This window comes from Ornithorhynchus anatinus, chromosome 17 (assembly GCF_004115215.2).
Source record: "Ornithorhynchus anatinus isolate Pmale09 chromosome 17, mOrnAna1.pri.v4, whole genome shotgun sequence".
In the NCBI taxonomy this organism is placed as follows: Eukaryota; Metazoa; Chordata; class Mammalia; order Monotremata; family Ornithorhynchidae; genus Ornithorhynchus; species Ornithorhynchus anatinus.
Window position 1 is genome coordinate 30,033,025 of NC_041744.1, and position 17,019 is coordinate 30,050,043.

The 17,019-nt window shown below is 37.6% G+C and overlaps 1 protein-coding gene across 2 annotated transcripts in view; it reads left to right on the forward strand.

The window, feature by feature from the left end:
- Window positions 1–17,019, forward strand: part of EPHA3 (EPH receptor A3) — a 248,480-nt gene that overhangs the window by 214,426 nt on the left and 17,035 nt on the right. For both annotated transcript variants that reach the window (XM_007666623.3, XM_029082426.1), the window contains exons 12-15: window positions 843–904; window positions 3,627–3,836; window positions 11,411–11,560; window positions 14,359–14,552. In XM_007666623.3, the coding sequence (XP_007664813.1) occupies window positions 843–904; window positions 3,627–3,836; window positions 11,411–11,560; window positions 14,359–14,552 (616 nt within the window). The remainder of the gene's footprint in view (window positions 1–842; window positions 905–3,626; window positions 3,837–11,410; window positions 11,561–14,358; window positions 14,553–17,019) is intronic.

Genomic DNA, 17,019 nt, shown 5'->3' on the forward strand with positions numbered 1-17,019 from the left:
CCGAAGGATAATTGTTGACCCTGCTGCAGATTTGCCTTGTGCCATGGGTCAAAGAGCATATGAGCCCTGCCACTGTTACCGGTTTAGAGAATACAGTATAATATCTTTCTTTAAAGATCTTTGTGGCTCTTTGAAATGTCAGTCAGAAGCAAAAAACTTTTTCATAAGGGTTTCTAATTGACAAAAGAAATAAAATCCCAAATTCATTGGATAAAAAAACAAGACTGTCTAAACCTGATTATTCTGGGGCTTGTTGTCCCATGTTGGGTCTATACAGAGACCCTATGCTTCTTCTTATTTTCTTTTTCCTGCCTTCAGTAAATTATTGACTGAGGACAGATGAGGACAGGAACCAGGTAAAGAGATGAAATTTTTCATTGGACAGGTTAATCTATTGCCAGCCATAGAAAAAGGCTTTGGTGTGAGACAAGTTTGACAATATTGCCTTGAAGGGATTAGTTATGCATTTAAATGTTTCAGGGACATGATTCAGTGACAACAGGACTGTCAATAGCTGTTTATTTTTTTCTTCTGCTTTCTTGTATATGATGGGCTCCTTTTATCTGTGGCTTTTTGTCTAGTAATAGTAATGATAAGTCTGTGATGTATTTCTCATTTTTAAATAGCTGTCCATACCCGCCTTGATTATAAACCACTTGTGGAACCCCATGCATGAAATAATTTATTTTGCTCAGATTCTGAGCCCCTTTCCGAGTCAGGGACTGTTTCTATTCCCACCACTGTATACCTTCCCAGTCCTTATTACAGTGTTGTGTAAAACAGTAAGTGCTTAAATCCTATTACAACTACTGATTCACTTCACAATATATATGTGTTTTTAGGTAAGCCTGTCATGATCGTCACTGAATATATGGAGAATGGATCTTTGGATAGTTTCTTACGGGTAAGCACAGAGTTTAGTTCACTGCTTGTGAAATATCTGGATAATGTACCAAAATATCTGTTTTTTTCTCTTAATTTTTAAGAATGATTTTTCTGCTCATGGTTTCTCCTCTGATAGGTTGTGTGGTGGTATGGCCAGTAAGGCATCAAAAATTAGGCATTTTCCTTCACCGTTTACAGTCACAGTTGGACAGAAGTAACTGTAGCATAAGCATTATTAACAGCATTCCATCTATAGAATACTGACTGATTACAGTTTACAGTAATTATTTCTAGTCAGTCACCTGAGATAAATTAACAGTCTAATATACTAATGCTTCCATCAAGTAATAGTAAATAGAATGTTGTCTTTTTTTTTTTTTTGCCTACCCTGACATAAAGGAAATAAGTTGCTGGAACTAGTAGAGATGAGCTCCAATATGGTGTCAATCTGAGCTTAAAGGCAAGCCTATGTTCAGGAAAGCAGAGATTTTCTGCTACTAAGTGGGAAACATTTTATTAACTATATAGGTTAAATCATTAAAAATTGGCCCATCTTCATTTCCTGGAAAAAAAAAACAATATGTTTACCATACTACTACACTTTTCAAAGCTTAAAAGACATCTAAAATTAAAATCTAGAGCTTTGGAGTCTTGTGAATAATATTTGTGGTAGAAATAAAAACAGTTCTGGTCATGGAAGATATGCTTTCTCCAATCAATGAATGATATTGATTGCTTATGATGTGCAGAGCACTGTACTAATGTTGCACATCTGCTGAAATCCCTCATAATTTTGTCACCAGTAAACAGTGATCTGTGCACTGTTCTTTTGGATGTTGAACTCAAAGAGGAGTAGGGGCACTGCTTTAAAGGATTTTTTTAGGGATTTTCCTCATAGAACCTCTACTTTAATAAAATGCAAGGAAAAGCCCCCCAAAGTACAAAGAACCATGTGCCCACCTGGTTACTCTCAGAGATTCCAAGTTTCCCTGTGGTGATGGATTGGAAGTCATCTCATCCTGAGCATCATCCAGCCCCATCTGCTTAATTAAACTAGCCTTGAGGTTCTACTTGGTGGTGAGTCAAGTTTTTGGTAACAGAAGCTTTCAGCAATAATTTACATTTAATTTCTCGGCTGCCCTTCATGTTCAATGATGAGGCTACTGGAAAGGGGGTAGTTATTAGCATGAGGCTGGGGATCCAATATCTGATGCATCAGAAGCATTCCTCTTCACACTGTAAACATTCTCAAAATTGTCTTTTGTTATGTGACTTCACTTGCTCTTCACATTTCCCAAAGCTGTTTTCAGTTTTCACCTCCTTCAGCCAAATAGTCTACCCATCCATATCCTTTACTCTAAAAGAGGTAGCCAAGATCTAATTGTTTTTCATAGCAATTTGCTTAAAAGGATTCAGATAATTTTAGCCTATTAATCTCACAATTTTTCCCAGAAGACCCAAGTTTTCCTAAATCACATTTGTTTTAGCATAATACAGTCCATTTTTGAACCTAGGAATTGAAGGCTAATATTTTCTTCTTATGTTTTTGTCAATCTGGATAATAATGGTAGTTTCTGTGCATTCTGCTGTTCATCATTAATATTATCTTTGTTATTGTTATTATGCTTGTTAAGTGCTTACTATGTGCCAAGCAGTGTACTAAGTGCTGGAGTAGATTCAAGGTAATCAGATTGGACATGGTCCCTGTCCCGCACCATCCTCACAGTTTAAGTAGGAGGGAGTAGAGTTTAATCCCTATTTTTCAAATGAGGGAACTGAGGCACAGAGAAATTAACTGATTTGCTCAAGGTCAAACAACAGACAAATGGCAGAGCCTAGATTAGAACCTAGGTCCTCTGTCTCCTAAACTCTTGTTCTTTCCAGTGGGCCAAGCTGCTTCCCTAAATTGTTTTCTTTTTTCTGCATTGCTAACTTATGAAACAATACTATTAACTTGCTAAATACTCAGTTAATAAGCACAATGGATTATGATGATGAGATACTTTCATCATGGATATAATTTCTCTTTATATAGTTCAGATTAACGTAATATTGTGATGACAGTTGAGTGACGAGGGTTGCTGACAATTTGGAAGATAGGAATACAATTTTAGTGACCTTGATGATTTAGAAGAATGATTAGATAGAAGCAGGCAGAAATTCAGTAGGGAAAAATACAAGGGATTAGTTATAGGGACAAAGAAATGGTGAAAGACTGACAAATATGGAGGATATTTGTTTGACATAAGGAAAAGAAATCCTTACTATCAGGTTGCAAAGCAATAAAATTGGACACATTTTTCCTGAGTGATGTAGTCATACACCTTCATGGAAGCAGGAGGCAGACCCATGATCCCTCAAGGTCACTTCCGGTGTTATGATTTCATTATTCTAGATCATTTATTTTCTACGTGATTTAAATTAGCAGCTAAGGAAAAGGAAGTTAAAAGCTTTCATGCTTTTTTTGTGTGTGTGTCTTCAGTGTTCTTATTTTTAAGTGAGATGTTCTGATGAGTGATTTGGTAAATCTAACAAAGCCCAGAGGAAGGGCTCAGCAGTTGCCTTTGAAAAGTATTGATCAGATGCAATCACTGATCTTTTTTCCCTTTAGTCTGCAGAGTTTGACCCAAGGTGAATTCACTTGACCTAAAGGAAGTTAGATGCAGGGATCATTACCCTTTAACTAGAGTATCTTAGGAAAACATTTCCCATATTAACTGTGCTTTCCAAACATTTCCCAGAAACACGACGCCCAGTTTACAGTCATACAGCTGGTGGGGATGCTTCGGGGAATAGCATCGGGTATGAAATACCTATCAGACATGGGCTATGTACATCGTGACTTGGCTGCTCGCAACATACTAATCAACAGTAACCTGGTGTGCAAGGTCTCAGATTTTGGTCTTTCGCGTGTTTTAGAGGATGATCCCGAAGCTGCTTACACAACAAGAGTGAGTCCATGTCTTTTTTTTAAATTAATTTTCTATGATTTTCATAAGGTACACAGTTTGAATTTTAAGTTAACAAAACATGTTTTTCCAGCTCATAAAGGATTGTTGGCCCCTCAGTATACATCAGTAATCCCAATAATAATGATGATAATAATGATAATAATAATAATTGTTAAGCACTTATTATGTGCCAAGCACTGTATTAAGAACTGGAGTAGATATAAGATAATTCAGTACCATATTAGGCTCACAGTCTAAGTAGAAGGGAGAGTGGGCATTGAATCTCCATTTTGTAAGTTAAGTGAGTTATCCAAGGTCACACTGCAGACAAGTGACAGAGTCAACATTAGAACCCAGGACCTCTGTCTTTCAGTCCTGTGTTCATTCTACTCAGCCATGCTGCATAATAGTAATAGTAATAATAATTGTATTTGTTAAATGCTTACTATGTGCCAGGCAATGAGGTAACTGAAGCACAGAGAAATGAACTGATTTCCCAAGGTAAAACAGCAGACAAGTGTCGGAGCTTCCTCACTAAATGGTGAATAGAAAGGTGGATATTTTTATAAGGCTAGATTGTTCAGCTATACCTGGGTGAATTAAAGAAGAGAACAAGTTTACATTTCTCCCGGGATCTGGAAACTGTGTTCTATGGCTCACAGCGGATCAATAGGGAGTCTCAAGTGCAACTCTTAAATTGCAACTCCTGGATGAAATTTGATCCCCAGCCAACTCAACCTTAGGGACACTAAGGAAGTGTGAGATGGATGGATTTGATTGACTCAATCTAGATATTAAAATGGTTTTAGAATATGAATTGTATATTAATGTCCTTGTCCCTGTAAGCACACTTCATTAACTTAAGAGCAAGAAGCATTTTAACATCCAGTAGCTCTATCAAATGTAATTTATAACCCCTAATAAATCCAGATAATACTGATGTACAAACTTGCTTATATTGGAAAGGATCAGCAAAATCTTAATATAGATTTTCAGTGCTTGAAAAACATGGACAAGATTATAACCTTTTTTTGATATGGATTTTCCATTCCATTCAGAACTCTTTACATTATGAAACTTCCATTGCCCATCTGCTGTACAGTTGGCTATTGGAATCGCTTCTAAAGAGACTTAAAAAATGTGTACAGATCATTGTCTAAATGCTTGGGAGAGTGTGGTGGAATTATTGAATAAGATTCCTGCCTTTAAGTAGTTTAGAATCTAGAGGGGAGAGAAGAACTAAAATAACATACAGGAAGAAATAAGAAAGAGGGATAGGTTCACAAGTTGTGCTGTGGGAAGCAATAAGTACTTAGGTGGTACAGAAGTGCTAAATAGGTGATAGGGTTGATATGAGTAGGGAAGAGTAGATGTTTTCAACTGGAGAAGGTTCCAAGAGATGTGATTTCAAAAGTGCTTTGAAATTAGGTCGAGCTGAAGTCTGTAAAATGTGAACAGGAAGGGGGAGGTAAGTCGCAGAACAGATGCAAATGAGGCTCAGTGAATGTGTTAATATGTGAAGGATGAAAAGTGTGAGCTGGATGTAGGAGAAAAATGGGGGATAAGTAAGAGGGACTTGACTTCCTTAAAGCCAAAGGACAAGAGTTCCTGCTTGTTGCAGAGAGGAATGGGTAACCATTTGAGATTTTTGAGGAGTGGGAAGATGTGGGTAAAATGAAGTTTTAGAAAAGTGGTCCAGAGAGCTGAGTTAATTATTGGCAGGAGAAAGGAGGCAGGGACATCAGTGAGAAAGCTGATGTTGTCTAAAATATTGTGAAGACACATGGAGTATAGGTTTTTGTATTGGCTCAGCTTCCCCTGTTTTTTTTTTAATGGTTTCTGTTAAGCTTTTATTCTGTGCCAGGTACTTTACTAAGTGCTGGGGTAAATGCACGACAATCCTGTTGGACACAGTCCATGTCTCACAAGAGACTCACAGCTTTAATCCCCATTTTACGGATGAGATAACTGAGGGACAGAGAAGTTAGGTGACTTACCCAAGGTCACACAGCAGATAAATGGTGACACCAAGACTACAACCCAAGTCCTATGTCTCCCAGGCCCATGCTGTTTCCACTAGGCCATGCTGCTTCTTCCATGCTTCTTCTCCCAGCTGTAAATTACCTGTAATTTACCTTAAAAAATTTAAAAACAAGAAGTTGTCAGGTACAGAATAGCAGATAATCACTATGCCGATCATCAACACTGATGTGGTTGCCCAACATGATGAGCAGAATCAGACAGTTTTGGAAAAGTTAGTCTCACTAAGTGTTAATTGGAATGTTAATCAAAGAAGTGGTTAAAGTTTACCCTGTGTGGGAGGGATAGGCAATGAGATGAATTATTTGTTTTAGTAGTTCAAAGATAAATATTAATCCTGCAGGAATTTAGTTTTCCCTGGGCTGACTAGAACAAAAAACATTTTGTTTCAGCAAAATTTTAAGGCTCTCATATTTTCCTTTAGTGTTTTCAGCTGAAAAGATTTGTCTGAGCCTGTTTTCCCCTATTTTGTCAATCCATGTGTATTTCAAGGAAAATTTAGTGCACATGCTTCTGATTCTCCTCCACTGATGACTCATTTACTTTGATTCATTCAGACATCAGCATTGATCGCTTTTGTAAGAAATGTTTGAAATTGAAGATCCCACTGAGTATTTTCCCTAAGTCATTTGTGTTTGAAGCAGGCTTTTTAATTAATTAAGACTGAATGGACCTTAAAAATTCTAAAATATTAGGGCCCAGGTACACTTAAAATCCATCAAATTCATATGAATTTTTATCTTGCTACAAGTGCTATGTATCCCCACATGATTCTTCTATAACATGTCCAGATGGAGAAAAAAATTAAAAACCCTGAAAAATATGCTACATCTGTGGCATTTACACAAAATGCTGCATCAAGATGCCAAGGCAATTTCAGCCTTCCTCTTACCACATCTTTGGCATGACTGATTTCATTCACAGAATAAAAGAATACAATTGCTGCCCAAAGGAAAGAATAATTTTATAATTGATGTGTCAAATTTATATAATTTATTTTTTACACAAAATACAATGCACACAGAGTCGCTTCCCACCTCTGTGTCAAATTTAATTTTTGCTCCCTGTGGTGACTGATTGCCAGTGTGCTTATGAAGGAAGGTTGTGCATTATTCTTTTTCTTTTATGATATTAAGTGCTTAGTTTGTATCAGGCCCAGTACTAAATGCTAGGGAAGGTATACGCTACAAGATACAAGGTCAGGTTGCACACAATCCGTGTCCCACATGAGGCTCACAATCTTAATCCCCATTTTGCAGATGAGATGAAGCACAGAGAAGTTAAGTGACTTGTCCAAGGTCACACAACAGATAAATGGTGAAGCTGGGATAAGCTGGGATAAGAACCTAGGTTCTTATTAGGCCCAAACTAATCGGGTTGGACACAGGCCATGTCCCAAATGGGTCTCACAGTATCAATCCCCATTTTAATAATGGCATAGTGAGGTACAGAGAAGTTAAGTGACTTACCTAAGGTCACACAACAAGTGGCAGAGCCAGGGTTATAACCCAGGTCCTCTGACTTCCTGGCCCATGCTCCTTCCACTTGGCCATGCTGCACTTCAAAATTCTTTCTGAGAGAAATTTCTAAATTCAGATAAATTATGCAAAGCTCACTGCCACCCCCTTGCTCATGTCCTCCCTGTGTCCTGAAACTTCCTCCCCCATCATATAAAACAGATCAGCACTCTCCCCATCTTCAAATCCTTATTGAAATCACACCTCCTCCAAGAGCCTATCCCAATTAATCTCTCATTGGCCCTATTCCCTCTCCCTCTGCAACAGTTATGCACTTAGATCTGTATCCTTTAAGCACTGGATATTCACCTCACCCTCAGCCCTTATGTACATATCGATAATGTATTTTCATGTCAGTCTCCCCCTTTAGACTGTAAATTTCCCGTGTTCAGGAATGTGCCTGTAAACTCTGGTATTGGCCTTTCTCAAGTGTTTAGTACAGCGTATAGCGTAAGTGCTCAATAAATACCACTGATTGATTGTTTATATAGTCTTGAAAGCAACAAAGAGTTTGAGAATGGGATGTAGGGTGGCAGAAGAGCAAGTATGTAAAAGGGAGTTAGCTAGTTGAAAGTCTTGAAAACCGTGATCCTCCAAAGTTGATAACAGCTCCTGTAAGCTAGAACTGAAAGAGAGAGCTTGAATCACTTTATAGGACTTTTAGAAATCCTTGCATATCTAACAGTCCTATTTCCAGGTCTCATTTTGTAACAACATGGCCAGCTTCATAATTCTCTATTTCTAGATGTTTGGGGATCTAAGTTCCATTTGCCACTCCCAGAGTTTATATTCCCTCACCTCCATTTTTTTTTCCTTAAAATAGATAAAAACACTAAAATGTATCCAGAACTGCCACTGGGAGCCTTAAATCATTTTGAACTTTCCCTTAGTCCAGGCTGCCAATTTTGCTTCATCTGTTTTCATCTTCATCTGCAACTTGTAACATTAGGTTGTAGAATAAATGTATTCTTCTGCCTGGCCGTGTGTTCTGCATCCCATATTTATGCATTTCTTTTACTTCCACAAAATTCCCCAGCTGCTTTCTTATAGAATACCTCAAGACAATGGCATGTCACATGTGACATTAAACTGATTCTGATTTATAATGAATGTCAAATGGCAGCAGGATACAAATGGGTGTCTTTCCCCTTTCTTTGTGGGTGAATTGTGCATTGATAGAAGTTGTGTGTGGGTGGGCATTAGAAGACCTCAACTATCTTTATTTCTTTGGTTCCCATTGTGCTTGCATGGCAGTTAAAAATTAGCTGCAACCACAGTAAGATCCTTTCAGTTTCAATAGCCTCAGATATGTTATGAAAAGATGAAGAGGAAAATATCAGCCACCTCCTCCAGATCCTTAACTGGAAGAAAAGTGCAATTATAAGAAACTGTAGCAGGTTCCACATGGCTCAGTCACAGGGAATGCCTATGTATAAGGCAACTACATTTGAAATTTGAAAGGACTGGAAAACGTAGATGTGTTTTTGTATCACTGTTCTTTTTGTCAGTGTTTTCCAAAAGGATGGAAGGCTGAGCACTTCCTAATCAAATTTCTAAAGAAAGGAGTGGATCTGGGCAGCAATTCTTTTGAAGGCATAGTCCCAACTGGGCTGAATTCTTGGAAGGCAAATCCTTTAACTTAATGCTTTGGATACAGATGTAAATGTTGTCAAGAAAGACTATGCTGGGACAGTAACCTTTACCTCTTCAAAAGGAACTTAAAGAAAGTCTCATGAATCTCACTGACTTTCCTGGGAGTTTTGCACTGTTCACATTAAAGTTGCAACAGTAACATGATCAAGAATAATATTCTCAGAGCATTTGTGGCCTCTGTTGCTTTCCATATAATTGAAGTAAATATTTAGTTTTCAGCTTCGTTTTACATAGCAGACTAGACTGGAAATTACTATTAGACTAGGTGTTATGCTTTGGAATTTTATTTTTATGTCATGATTTCCCTCTTTAAATTTTATTTTTATTTCATGATTTTGCTCTTTATATACTACATTTCTTGATCAACATCTAAAACCAAAAACTAAACTGATCATTTAAAAATGTTTCTAGAACTCCATGTTCAATAAAAGATTCATCTTCCCTTTTATTTAAGAGCATCTGTCATAACAAATTTTGATCACTAACTGAATGTGTTTCTTTGGGAAAATTATTTCATCTCTAGTCCCTTAAATTCTTCATTTGTTAAATGGAGAATGCATCCACTGGCTATTCTGAGGGAATGGTTTGGGTACAAATTAAAGAACTAAATGCATATTTTCCCATTATAATCCCTGCAGTTATAGAAGTTATAGAAACAGTTTCTAATTTCAACAAAGAAAGTATCTCCTCCTCTGCCTCCCCCGCAACTCCGGGAGTCCCTCAAGACTCAATTTTGGGTCCCCTTCTGTTATCTATCTACACCGTCTCCCTCGTAGAACTAATTTACTCCCTAAACTTCAACTAACATCTCTATGTGGATGATTCCCAAATCTTCCTCTCCAGTCCTGACCTTTCTCTTTCTCTACAATCTTGCATTTTCTTCTGCCGTGAGTACATCTCTGTCTGAATGTCCCACCAACACCTCCAACTTAACATGTTTAAAATGTTTTTCCACCCAAACCCTGTTCTCCCCATGTCTTTCCAACCACTGTAGACAGCCCCACTATACTCCCTGTCTCACAAGCTCAAAATCTTGTCATTATCCTCAACTTATTTCTCACATTCAACCCAAATGATGATAATAATAACAGTATTTGTTAAGCACTTACTATTTGCCAAACACTGTACTAAGTGCTGGGTAGATTCAAGAAAATCAAGTCCCACATGGGGCTCATAGTCTGTGTAGGAGGGAGATTAAGTTTTGAATTCCCATTTTGCAGATGAAGAAGCTGAGGCCCAGAGATGTTAAGTGACTTGTTGTAGGTCACAAAGCAATTCACAGAACCAGAATTAGAACCCAGGGCCTCTGACTCCCAGGCCCTGTCCTTTCCACTAAGTCATGCTGCTTCTCCCAATCTATCTATTCAATATAGAATATTGAATATTCAGCATAGTCAATCTGTCACCAACTCATGCTAGTTCCACCTTCCCATAATCTCTGAAGTCTTCCCTTTGCTATCCATCTAAATTGCTACCATGTTAATCAATTACTTATATCCCACCTTGGCTAAAGTATCATCCTTTTCTCTCATCTCCCTGCCATGAGTCTGTCCATATGCTAGTCCTTACTTGACTTTGCTGCCATTCAGTTCATAGTTTCCCCACTTCTCAAGAGTCTCCAGTGGTTGCCCATCCACCCCTGCATCAAACAGAAACTCTTTCAAGTGCTTTAAAGCACTCAATCAGCTCACTCTTTCCCAACTTACCTCATTAGTTTTCCAGGACAACAAAGCCCATACACTTCACATCTATATCTCCAACCAACTCACTGCATCTCGATCAACCCCTTGCCCACATCTTTTCTGAAACACTCTCCCCTCTTATATATATGATAGCTCACCACTCCCCCTGCCTTCAGAGCCTCACTAAAATCACATTCCCTCCAAAAGGTCTTCCCAATTGCCCTTATTTTCCCTACTCTGTCTACCTTCTGTGTCACTTAGGAACTTGGTTCTGTATCCTTTAAGCATTCAACCAAACCCCAGACCCCAACACTTGTGTACATATCTGTAGTATAGTGGTATAGTGAATAGGTTGGTGTTAGAGGAGCAAAGTATGTGGGCTGGGTTGTAGTTGGAAATCAGAGAGGTAAGGAAGGAGGAATAGGAGAGCTGATTGAGTGCTTTAAAGCTAACAATGCACTGCATTCTATCCAGAGAGACGTGCAATGTCAGAAGAACATTTCCAGTAGTATTTTATCCAAAACATCAATTGAAAACATCATGGAACAACTAACTGTATTTGAACTTTGTGATTAGCTTTATCTAATAAAGCCCTATTTTTTTAAAAAAGGGTTTGGGGGTGTCATAATGAATTATATGAATATCTTAGAGAAATAAATAAGAATAATATTTTCTTTTTAAGGGAGGAAAGATCCCGATCCGGTGGACATCTCCAGAAGCCATTGCATATCGGAAATTTACATCAGCCAGTGATGTATGGAGTTATGGGATTGTTCTCTGGGAGGTGATGTCCTATGGAGAGAGACCATATTGGGAGATGTCCAATCAGGATGTGAGTATATTGTAGTCTATGAGTTATGGGCTCAGATAAAAATAATCAAGCTGTGAAAGGAAGTGAAGCATAATGAAACCAGGTGGCTCCTTATTTTTGACATTGAAAATGAATAAGAAGAAATGAAAATGTTTCCATGTCTTGCAAGTCAGCTTAATGCTTCTTGAGGATATTTTTTGTGAAGGAGTTTGGAGATGAAATTGATAGAATAAAGTGATTTATTCTAAAATTGTAATGCAATAAATTCCCAGAGAGGCAGCCTATAGATAAGTTTGATTTGTTTGAAAGTCTTTTCCTGTGGAATAGTTCCTATGTAACATTAGTAAGATACATGTCTGCCATCCTTTGTAAAGCTCATTAACGCATTTATGCCAACATTTTTGTTTATTAAAGTATAGCATTTCCCAAAGCAAGATAAAAAAAGTTGTATCATATTTTTTCTCAACTTATTAAGCTTAGATTATTCTTTGAGTCAATTATAAACTGACATTTCTAGACAAAGATCCTTAACCTCTCTCACTTGTTCTTGGATTTTTCAGAAGGATTATTTTTATGTCACTTTTTGCTAATGCTAGACAAAGAAACACTGTTGACAACTGAAACCAGGTACTCAGACTATTCTTAATGCTTAGCCAGAAAATGTGAATATAAGAGCTCAAATCATAAAAAGAAAGGCAAGTTGCTTATAATCATTAGCTACTCACCGTATCTCAATCATATATATATTTGATTCAGTTGGTCAGGATATTTGTCTCCTGTTTTTCAAAATGTAGGTAGGATATTAAATAGATTTCTATGATATTTTAGGGACATGCTATTCCAATTATTCATGGTATGGTAAAATAGAAACTAAATAAAGTCAGTTTTTCTCTTCATCCCTCTCAATTCCTCTTAACCTGTTTTTTAGATAAACTCCAAATATCAGGTTATCATATTCTAGCCATGTTTTTGCTTGGATATATTTTCACTGCCCTAAATTTTGATATTTGATAAGACACAGAAAGCTATAGAATTGCTTCCTGCTTCAACTTCTGGACTGTCTAATCGGTACTCCAGAGCTCATTGCATTATGCATATATAGGAGAAACTCAGAAGCCTGTTTAGAGATAAAATGACTTCTTAAGAGAAATGGTCTATTTGTGGCAAATGAAAAGTCAATCATTGAAATTTTGCTATACCACCTTCTTCATAGAAATTATTAATCTCTGAGAGCGCCGTGGTCCAGTGGGAAGCTCACAAGCCTGGGAGTCAGAGGACCTGGGTTTTAATCTGGACTCTGCTATTTGCCTAACTGGGTGACCTTGGGAAATCATTTAATTTATCTGTGCCTAGGTTTCTTCATAAAAACTGAAATATATATAAAATCCCAATACCAGTTCTCCCTCCTGTGTACACTGTGAGACCCTTATTGAAGAAGGGTTGTGTTCTATCTGATAATCTTCTATCTACCTCAATACTTAGTACAGGACATAGTATGTGTTTAACAAATACCACAGTTATTATTAGTAGTATAATACTAGTTTTGTGTGGTGTAATCTCTCATAAAATCCTGAAATATACAAATAGACTGAGACCAATTCTCCCAGTGTCAAGGCATTTGAAAATCAATGAATCAATCAGTGATACTTATTGAGTGCTTACGGTGTTCAGAGTACTATACTAATGTATAGTAAGAGTATATATGTAAGAGTATGTAAGAGTACAATAACTTTCATACTACCCAGAGGGACTGTCTAATGCACCGCAGCAGTAAACACAAAATTAGTAGCAATGCATCAAACCATACTCTAGTAGTAATAATATTTATTAAATATTTACCTGTGCTAAGATTGTACAAAAATAACTGGGTAGGAATTAGACTTGGTAACTGGCCCCAGGGACATAAGGAAAGATGAAACAATAAAGGCACAAAAGCAGCATAGTAGACAAGAAAAATGATGAATACAAAAAATAAAAATACCAGTAGGATACTGTGGCTAGAGGAACAGAGTTTCAAGTTCTTTGTGGATCAGAGTCCAACAATCACATGTCTGCCCTTGCCACACCCTTCCCAGTATTTCTGAATTTTGTAAGGCTTTGTATGGTCTGTGTTCCTGATCCTCCCAGACTGTCTAATTTAGTCTGTAGGAGTATAGGGATGTGAGGAGAATTAATAATAATGTTAATAAGAATAGTGATGGTATTTAAGTGCTTACTATGATCCAGGAACTGTACTAAGCACTGGGGTGGAAACAAGCAAATCAGGTTGGACACAGTTTTGTCCCTCATGGGGCTCACAGTCTCAATCCCCATTTTACAGATGAGGTAACTGAGGCACAGAGAAGTGAAGTGACTTGCCCAAGGTCACACAGCAGACAAGTGGCAGAGCTGGGATTAGAACCCATGACCTTCTGACTCCCAGGCCCGTGCTCTATCCACTACTCCAAGCTGCTTCTCCACTACATCATGACTGCTGCACTAAACATCACAGTCTGACTTGGAGACCTGCTTGTCCAGTGAAATGCATGGCTAACTGAATATTTACTTTAATTTGAATTGTGTCTACCCAAATTCTCAAAAGACTCTTTAGAGTCCTTTCTTGATTACTTTATCTGGACCATTTTTCCCTTCCTGTTTAATTTGCTGTATTGTTTACTCTGTAGAAAAACTTGAGGTGTTTCCCTAGCAGTCAATTGACAAAGAAGGATATTAAAATATTAAATATTAAAATATCCTTGTCAATGGTTTTAGTGGTGGTTATTAAATTAAATATATCAAATTACCTTTCTGTTTTTCCCAAAACTTTGAAACTTGCCCAGGTAATTAAAGCTGTGGATGAAGGCTACCGACTGCCGCCTCCCATGGACTGTCCAGCTGCCTTGTATCAGCTGATGTTGGACTGCTGGCAGAAAGACAGAAACAACAGACCTAAGTTTGAGCAGATTGTCAGCATCCTGGACAAGCTTATCCGGAATCCCAGCAGCCTGAAAATCATCACCAGTGCGGCTGCAAGGTGACACCTAAGATTTTGTCTTACTCCAACTAACAATTAATAGGTTTGCTTTCTCCACCTGTAGTGTTCAACTGTGTTCATTTTCCCATCCATTTCCTCAACTGTAGCTATTGCCTTTTGACTTCTAAATAGCTGGAGGAAGTTTAGTCATTCTTTTCAAAACTTAAAACCAACCAATCAAAGCCAGTTGTATAATTAGAGACTATCAGATGCTTGCATTTTTGAGCTGTGAATTTGATTTATTTAAAATTAGGGTATTTGTTAAGTCCTTGCTATCTGTCAAGCACTGTTCTAAGTGCTGCAGTCAAATCAAGTTAATCAGATTGGATATAGTCCCTGTCCCACATGGGGCTGAGTCTATGTTGGAAGGAGACAATGTATTTGGGTAAAAATGCAGAAAAATATCCAAAATTTCCATATAGCATAAAACCAGTGGTCATAATAGTGTTGACACAACATGGGCCTGGGAGTCAGAGGACCTGGGTTCTAATCCCAGCTCTGCCACGGACCTGCTGTGTGCCCTTGGGCAAGCCTTTTAGCTTCCCTGTGTCTCAGTTCCCTCATCTGCAAAATAGGGATTCAATACCTGTTCTTCCTTAGGTTGTGAGCCCTATTTGGGAACTGGTTATATTGTATCTGCCCCAGTGCTTAGTTCAGTGTTGGCATGTAGTAAGGGCTTAACAAAGGGCTTAACAAATACCACAATTACTGTTACTATTATTATTATTATTAATTATATTCATTCAGGCATGCAAATACTCATCTTGATTTATTAATTTTACACTGTAAATCTTATCCAAGCAAATGGATTTAAAAGAGAAAAATATTAGCTTGATAACACCCACAAGACAATTTGAAGAGGATATGTAGAAATTAGTCAGTGCTCATTGAAGGCACTTTGGCATACTGGACATAGAGGCACACACGATGTAACATGTGAAATCACACATGTTAAATTGACAGGCATTGTAACTTGATAATGTCATATAGGTGGCATATTTTGGAAAGGCACTCAATTCTGCCTTAATTTGCTCTAGAAAATTTATCTAGGTTAGATACAGTAGTGAAGCAGCATGGCCTACTGGGAAGACAATGGGCCTGGGAGTCAGAGGACCTGGGTTCTAATCCCAGCTATGCCTCTGGCTGGCTCTGAGATCTTGGGCAATCACTTCCCTTCTCTGTGCCTCAGTTTCCTCAACTGCAAAATGGGGATTCAATACTTGTTCTCTCTCCTACTTAGACTGAGAGTCCCATGTGAGAGAGGGATTGTGCCCTAAATGATTAACTTCTATCTACCCCAGTGGTTAGAACTGTGATCAGTCTATATTAAATTCTTAACAAATACTATTATTATTATCACATATCCAGTGTCTCTGAGTTCCCTTTACAGTTCTATATGAGCTAGTTTTCTATGGAATTCAGTAGCAGCAGGAACCTCAGAAAAAGGGGACTCAGCACTGAAAATGAAAATATCAAAGGTTTCCAGGTCCGTGTCCATAGAGATAAGGGCTAGACCCACTCAAAACCCAAATGTCCATTGTAAAACCCAGTGACTGGACACATTGGTCATTTTCCCATATGCTTGAAAGATGAACCTTAGGCCAAGTTAGCTTAGGCACAAAATTCATTTAAAAAATTCCTTCTGATCTTATTGTTATGAATACTTTCTGTATAATGTACAATAATTTTAATGATGCTCATCATTGAATTATGAAGCCATTATTAAACTCCCAGTCTTTTAAAAAAGCTGTCCATTTAGACAGTGGATTGATCAGGTGGTACAAATTTGTCTTGAATAGTGATGCCCTTCTGAGTGCTAGACCATAATGATAACTTGATTGTTTCCCTAGTGTTCTAGCCTCAGTAACTTGTCTCTTTGCCTGTTATCACCCACCTATGAATCTTTTTTAATCAGGTGCTTCAGACACATCTGTTTTGAATTGCCTTATCTAAGTTTCTAGTAATTCTCCCTTGTCCTGGTATTTGCATTGCTTTAAAATATACTAGCGACATTTTCTGTGCATTTTAAATTATGTGTCTTTCAACTTAAGTATTCTTTTTAAGGTAAGTGTATTTAACGTAGGCTCTGATGATTGAACAAAACTGATTCAGATCTTTATGTCATTGTCTCAGGGAGAACGTTGTTCTCCATGCACAGTCAAGGCTCAATAAATACCACTGACTGAGTGAGTGATTGATTGTTCAAAATTTCCTTCTATTTATATCCTAAGTTTATTATTTCTAAGAGGATTTATGTCCTTTAAACAAAATTAATTTCTGCAGTTTGGATTGATTTAGAATGAAGGGAGTTCAAAGGCATCTGTTCTTTGCCAATTCTATCATTTTGAAATGTGCATATGTTTTTTGAGTCCAGTGTATAGTCACATATATGAATATTTGCTTATTTATGGAGCAGGTGCAAAATTATTTGACATTTTCGTTCATTTGGCACTGTTTTCCAAACCAT